Source organism: Chlorella variabilis (genome assembly GCF_000147415.1).
Source record: "Chlorella variabilis unplaced genomic scaffold CHLNCscaffold_5, whole genome shotgun sequence".
Classification (NCBI taxonomy): domain Eukaryota; kingdom Viridiplantae; phylum Chlorophyta; class Trebouxiophyceae; order Chlorellales; family Chlorellaceae; genus Chlorella; species Chlorella variabilis.
The window spans coordinates 897958-904534 of NW_005435083.1; the positions used below are offsets into that span (position 1 = coordinate 897958).

Here is a 6577-nt window from a genome sequence, read left to right on the forward strand (position 1 = left end):
ATCCCCCCCCCCCCCCCCCCCGCCTCCCGCCGCCCATCGTCGAGCCTAGCAGACTTCTTTTTGCCTGCGCAGGTAACAAAGTATGTGGAGCGAGAAATCATCAACCACAGGCAGTTGGTTCACCCGCATATCATCCAGTTCAAGGAGGTGGGGTAGCAGCCCAGCGCTACACGGCTTGTGGCTGCGTCATGGCCGGGCACAAGACGTGGCTGGACGGGTGGCGATGTGTGGTGGGTGCCCCGGAGGCAACTGTATGGAGCTCACCCATCCAGGCCACTGCTGCCACAACCTGGGCGCAGGTGTTTCTGACGCAGCAGCACCTGAGCATCGCAATGGAGTATGCGGCGGGGGGCGACATGTTCGAGTACGTTGTGCGCAAGGGGGGGCTGCGGGAGAGCGAGGCGCGCTGGTTCTTCCAGCAGCTCATCGTGGCGGTGGACTACATTCACAGAATGGTGCGTTTGCCAGCCAGGTGCAGGCCGGGATGAAGGGGGCCAGCAGCAGGTTGTGGCGCAGGCTGTCCAGCATTTTGTCGCCACGTGTTGCCTGGAAGCTGGCAGCGCTCTGGAGTTGATTTTTTTGGTGCTGCTTGGCTGCGTACGTCGCTCTGTCCTGTGCTTCAGGGCGTAGCCAACCGAGACATCAAGCTAGAGAACACGCTGCTGGATGGCAGCCCGCGGCCGCTGATCAAGGTTGAATTGGCTGCTGTTAGTGAGCAATGGCACGCTTGCCGTGAACCATCTCGCATTTGCCTTGCCACACACACCTGCCCCTGCCTCATGGAGGCTACCTTTTGCCTCCTCTGACGCCCATAAGCAGATCTGCGATTTTGGCTACTCCAAGCATGAGAAGTACCAGAGCGCACCGGGGAGCCGGGTTGGCACACCCGCATACTTGGCGCCAGAGGTCATCATGACCACAAAGGGCAAGACGTACGACGGCAAGGTGAGCGGGACTTAAATGAGGGCAATCTTGGGTTTCCCATCCTCACATTCCCTCCACAACCCCTACCGCAGGTCGCAGACATCTGGTCCTGCGGTGTCATGCTGTATGTCATGCTTGTGGGTGCCTACCCCTTTGAGCGGCCAGAGGACAAGCATGACAACCAGAAGCTGCAGAAGATGATTCAGGTGTGCATGGTGGGGTGGGGTTTGCAGGGGATGGCGTGAGGTGTTGTTGGATCCTTGCCGCTCGCATCACCTCCTGTGTGCTGCTCCCCCTGGCTGCAGCGGATATTGCGTGTTGAATACGACTGGCCAGCTCACATCAAGCTGAGTCCAGAGTGCCGGGACCTCATGTCGCGCATCCTGGTGGCAGGTGAGCTGGCGGGCATGGGAGCAGCAGCTGGGTTCCGCGCGCAGGGACATGACCCTACCGCCCTGCTTGCCCACCCCTCTTGTTTGTGCGTGGTGGTCTCCCTTCAGACCCTTCCAAGCGCATTACCATCCACGAGATCCAGGACCACCCCTGGTACATGAAGGACTTGCCGCCGGGGGTGAAGGAGATGAACGACAACATGCGAATGCCGCCTGCAGGCAGCCAGGCACGTACCGAGATCGCTGGTATTGGGCTGTGCTGGTATTGGGGCACTGCAGCCTCTGCAGGTATCATTTTTTTTCAGCTACGCTGCGTGACCATACCCCAACCAATGTTTCTCTTGCCTGCAGACAGAGGCGGAGATTCGGGCTGTTGTGCAGGAGGCGCAGAAGAGCAGCGCTATGAACCCGCCAGGCTGGGAGGTGCGCCAGTCGCCTGCTAGCACGTGTACTCCTGCCTCCATAGCATCTGTGCATTTTTATGCACGTGATCTCTTTCTGCTGCACACTCTGCCTCATTCTGTCCGCTTTGGCAACCCGGCATGAATGCCTCAACAGCCGCTCATCTGCTTCCCTGGCCGTACAATAGGATGACTACATAGATGACACTATGGACGCGGAGATTGAGTCCTCCTTTGACGAATGGGGAGCATAGCATTCACCATCCTACCCGCAGTCGTGCGTCAGTATGGAGCCGTCGGCTCACGCTCTGTGCCTCGTGCTGGCCCTGCACCCCCTGGCCAGCCGGCCCCCATGCTTCCTGCTTTTTGTCCCCATGCTGCTACATCTTTGCTATTGTTCTCCTGTCTGCCTCGCTTACTTTCGGCCGCTGCGACGCCATGCGGACCGGCGCTCCACTTGGTCTCTGCTCCTCCTCTTCGTTGCCCCCCCGTACCTCATGTACCTGCTCCAACCACAAAACTGGCCCAGCCATCCTTTTCCTGTCAGACCCGCCGCGCGCCGGCGCCATGTCAGCAGGCAGTACAACTGCAGTGGGCTCTGCGTTGGTGGTCTCTCGTGCTTCGCGCAACCAGTTGCTGCAGCTGCGACAGACACGTCCAACTCCCTGCCCTTGTGTTCTGGTTCGTTCCGCTATGCAGCCGGGGCAGCCGCAAGACCCCCCACCAGACGACCTCATGGGAGGCCACGCCAACTATGCTATGGTGAGTGGGCTGGTGGGTGGGCTTGGGCAAGCCAGCTCCTGGTCGGCGCGCCGCGGCGGCTTCCGTGGGCCTCTTTAACCCCTATGCAAGCCTGGATGGGTTGAAAAGGGCCAGCGGGGACGCGCCCGCGAGCGCTTCACTGGGGTGCCGTCCACCTGCAGCCCGCTCCTCGCGAGGACCAGCAGGCGGCCGAAGTGGACGACTACTTGGAGGGGCACCCGCGTTACAAGCAGGTGCGCAAGGATTATTGCTGGAGTGTGAGCGTTTATGGAGGCCTATTCGATGAGAAATTGTGCGGCAACGGCCCATCCACCTTGCTGACATGCCCCGTGGTGCAGATACGGTTCCTCAACAGGGGTGCGTATGGGTTTGTGATTCTGGCTCTTGACAATCAGACCGGCGAGCAGGTGGCTTTGAAGTTCATCAAGCGGGGCCCGCAGCACATCACCAAGTATGTTGATAGAGAGGTGAGTTGTTCAGCTTTCTCACCAGACACCCAAGCCCCCTACTTCCGACGTGGCATTGCTTTCTCCTGTAAAGCTTGAAATTGCTGTACCACATGGGTGCGCTTGCCGGCATTGACTATCGACATGTTTGTTTGCAGATAGCCAACCACATGCGGTTAAGGCATCCACACATCATTGCGCTGCATGAGGTGCGCCAGGGATGGTTTTCAGTTTCTGGGCATTGCATTGCATGCTGTGCCATGTTGTGTTTGTTTGTGCTGCTTGCCACGCATGGCAGTGCTTGTTTTAATGCGGGCTGCTTGCCATAAAGAACAGCGGTTATGACTGCAGGTGTTCCTGACAAAAACACACCTGGTGCTGGCAATGGAGTATGCGGCGGGCGGCGACCTGTTCCGCTACGTGTCGGCGCGGCGGGGGCTGCCTGAGGACGAGGCACGCTGGTTTTTTCAGCAGCTCATGGTAGCAGTGGACTACTGCCACCGCATGGTGCGGCGTCCACAGTTGGGCTGCGGTTCTCTATTGAGGCTGCAGCTGCCGGGGTCAGACCAGCATTACGCTTTCTGCATCACTCGTTCCTGCTCTGCGCTAATGCTCTGATTGGTTAATGCAGGGAGTAACGAGCCGGGACATCAAGTTGGAGAACACGCTGTTGGATGGCGGCCAGTGGCCGCTGATCAAGGTGGGTGACACAGGGGCACGGACTGCCCACACCTGGCCAGTGCATGACAGTCGTGGTTCAAAAAAATGCTTTTCCCCTGCAACTGCCTGTTCCGGATAATGCTTCCTGCAGCTGGCTGATTTTGGGTTCAGCAAGGATCCCAAGCAGCAGAGCGAGGCCAAGACGCGGGTGGGCACGCCCGCCTACCTGGCACCGGAGGTGATTGCGGCGCAGCCGGGCAAGAGCTATGATGCACAGGTGAAGGAGGGGGCGCGGTGGGGCGGTGTGGCCGTTCCGGTTTCCTCCCTAGTAGTAGTCCAGGGACAGCACCTTGCTTGCGGTTCATAGCTCCGTATTTCAGCATGCACTTCTGGTAATGTGCATTGGCCAGTCACCGACTCCAATCCTTCCAGTAAGCTTGGCTGGCGACACTGCCTGCAGAAAGTGGACATTTGGTCCTGCGGTGTACTGCTCTATGTGATGGTGGTTGGACGGTATCCATTTGGGTGAGTGGGATTGCGGGGGGGCGTGCCGGCCATGCCGTCGGTTCACAGCTGCCCTTCTGCCTGCTCCGCCAGCCCACATGCTTGCCTGTCGTGTGCAGGATGCCAAGCGATGCAGCGCTGGACCCCATGCGCCGGCTGTCTCGCATGATGGAACGCACCATGAAGGCGGAGTTCTCCTTCCCACCAGACAAGCCGCTGAGGTGGGGCAGGCAACTCGTTTGGGCCTGGCCAACTGCCACAGGCCGTTCGCCCTTCCAGCCCACGTGTTGCTTGCCGGCTGTCAACTTGGCATGCCTGCAGTGATGGCGTGAAGGACCTGATCAGCCGCATCTTGGTGCAGGACCCAGCACTGCGCCCCTCGCTGCATGTGAGGCGCTGGGCAGTGATGCTGTGCTTCTACCATGAAAGTCAGCCCTGCGCTGCACGCCACGGCACGAGAGGGCGCCCCTTATGCTTGCCTCCAGTGCCGGCCTGTTTCTGATCTGGCTCCTACCTCCACTTCTGCCCGCGCCTGCTGCAGGATATCCAGGCGCATCCCTGGTTCATGCAGGGCCTGGAGCCAGGCGCACTGAATTTTAACGACGCCATTGTGCAGGAGAGCCTGGCGAACCAGCCTACGGCGGAGATGCTGGCCGAGGTGCGAGTATTCAACTGGAGTGCCGCCCTTTGTTTGTCTTGTAGGTCAGGTCAGGCCAAAAAAGCATTGCGAAATCCAATTTCCATAATTTTTGGCTGCACTGCACGGCGCAGGTGCACTCAATTGTGGAGGAGGCACTGCAAGAGGTGCCTTCGCTGACGGGTTTGGGGCAGCAGCCGAACGGGCCGGACCAACTGCAGCAGTCAGGTGAGGGGGCACCTGGTTTGTGCGCCTGTGCCTGGACACGCCAATTTTCCCCTCGAGCCCCCCCGTTCTAAGATCGTTTTGCGGAGACCACTCTGCGTGTGCGTTGCAGGTGGCGAGGATGGGGGACCGCACCTGATGATGGAGAGCGAAGAGTTGAGCAGCTACCTCACAAGCTCTCTCAGTCCACGCCGAATGCAAATGTAATTTTCGTGGTGTATGCCGCTTTCCCCTGCCCCCCTTTTTGTCTCACTTTTTTAAAAAGGGAGACATTGGCATAGGAATGGAAGCCGACTTTCCAATTGCCGGTTCTCGCTGCTCGGCGCTCGGCGGCGGCCGCTGCCGCCGCCTGTGGGCCGCGAGGTTGGCCCTGGGTGGGATGCCGGGGGCAGGGACGCCGCCGAGGGTCTGTGGAGGCGGGGCTGGGGAGGGCGGAAGCTACCGGTGTATTATTTTGCCCCCGAGGACCCGGGTGCCGGCCGTTTCGCCGCTCGCGCCCGTTTGGGGCGGCCGGCGCCGGGGCAAACCGATGCTGTGGGCTGTGGTTGTTCTCTTGTGTTGGACAGATTGCTCATGGCGAGCCGGGATGCGCCGGTGCGGGTGTTAGGGTGAAAAATAGGTGATTATGCGCTTGGAAAAGTTTTTTGGGAAGCTGCTGACACGCGCTGATAATGCTGAGCGGCACTGTGCGGGCAGATGGGCCCTCGTTTCTGAGGTCGTAGTTGTTGTTTGGGTGGAGGGCCGCGGTGCGTGAGGTTCCCATGCAGGCGGTGCGTGAGGACGGCTGGTCGTGGCCGCCGGCGGCGCCGCTGAGCGGGCCTGGGTGACGTAAGGCGGTGCTGACAAACATTTCTGTTTACCAAATCGATTTCTGCATTCCATTTGCCTAGGCAGGTGTTCAATTGACAATTTCACATTGAACAATTGAACACCAGCTTCAGGTAGGCCTCCCGGTAAGGATGTGCCCCATGATGGGCATGATGGCCCCCCACCTGGAGGGTCATTGGGGACATCATCCTCAATCATGCATCATTCTCCCTCCCGTTTGTTCTGTTGGCATCCCAGCAACCGTAATATGCTTTCTAGGACATGAGCCACCACTTTAGGGTGAAGGTGGTTAGCAAGACCACGGCCCCCAGGCCTCTAGACGGGCCACAGCCAAAAAGATCCCGTGCAAGTAGACCAGGACAACAAGCTCCCTTCAATGTGCCAGGGCAGGCCAGGCGGCGGGGTGAGAGGGATGACAACGAGGATGAGCGAGCACCCAGCGGCTTCTTAGGCTGGGGCGACCGGCAAGGACGCAAACGTGATCACTGGGAGGCTCGGCTCGGAGCGGACGTGGATGCCTTCTTGGCCTCTCTGCCGGGCCGGGCGGCGCAGCAGCGGCAGGAGCGCCAGCAGCAGCTCCAGCAGCGGCAAGCCCAGCTGGCCAGCATGGAGCCGCTTCCTTGCCACTTAGCAGCAGAAAATGGCAGCTGCTGTGAGTTGCACAAGACGGGCAGCCAGGCAGCTGTGTTTTATGGGCCGCTCGGCGTGGTGGGCAGGCTCACGTTGCCGGTATGGGAGTGCAAGACGCATGGGCGCCCCAATATCACCGTGCACCCTCTCCAGATCAGCTGTGTGCCG

At 59.9% G+C, this 6577-nt stretch overlaps 2 protein-coding genes across 2 annotated transcripts in view; both read left to right on the forward strand.

Moving 5' to 3' along the window:
* CHLNCDRAFT_34706 (hypothetical protein) overlaps positions 1-1759 on the forward strand; it is a gene marked incomplete at both ends in the record, with an annotated part of 2133 nt that extends 374 nt beyond the window's left edge. The window contains 7 exons of the mRNA XM_005849496.1: positions 73-147; positions 300-455; positions 624-692; positions 820-945; positions 1017-1130; positions 1230-1317; positions 1425-1759. Of these exons, the coding sequence (XP_005849558.1) occupies positions 73-147; positions 300-455; positions 624-692; positions 820-945; positions 1017-1130; positions 1230-1317; positions 1425-1759 (963 nt within the window). The remainder of the gene's footprint in view (positions 1-72; positions 148-299; positions 456-623; positions 693-819; positions 946-1016; positions 1131-1229; positions 1318-1424) is intronic.
* A 651-nt stretch (positions 1760-2410) lies between these two features.
* On the forward strand, positions 2411-5158 carry CHLNCDRAFT_142950 (hypothetical protein; the record flags this gene model as incomplete). Its single annotated transcript, XM_005849497.1, has 12 exons — positions 2411-2479; positions 2641-2712; positions 2818-2946; positions 3277-3432; positions 3557-3625; positions 3737-3862; positions 4046-4110; positions 4209-4310; positions 4411-4477; positions 4631-4747; positions 4861-4954; positions 5064-5158. 12 exons carry the CDS (start codon positions 2411-2413, stop codon positions 5156-5158), a joined length of 1161 nt encoding a protein of 386 aa, XP_005849559.1.
* Between the last annotated feature and the right edge of the window lie 1419 nt (positions 5159-6577).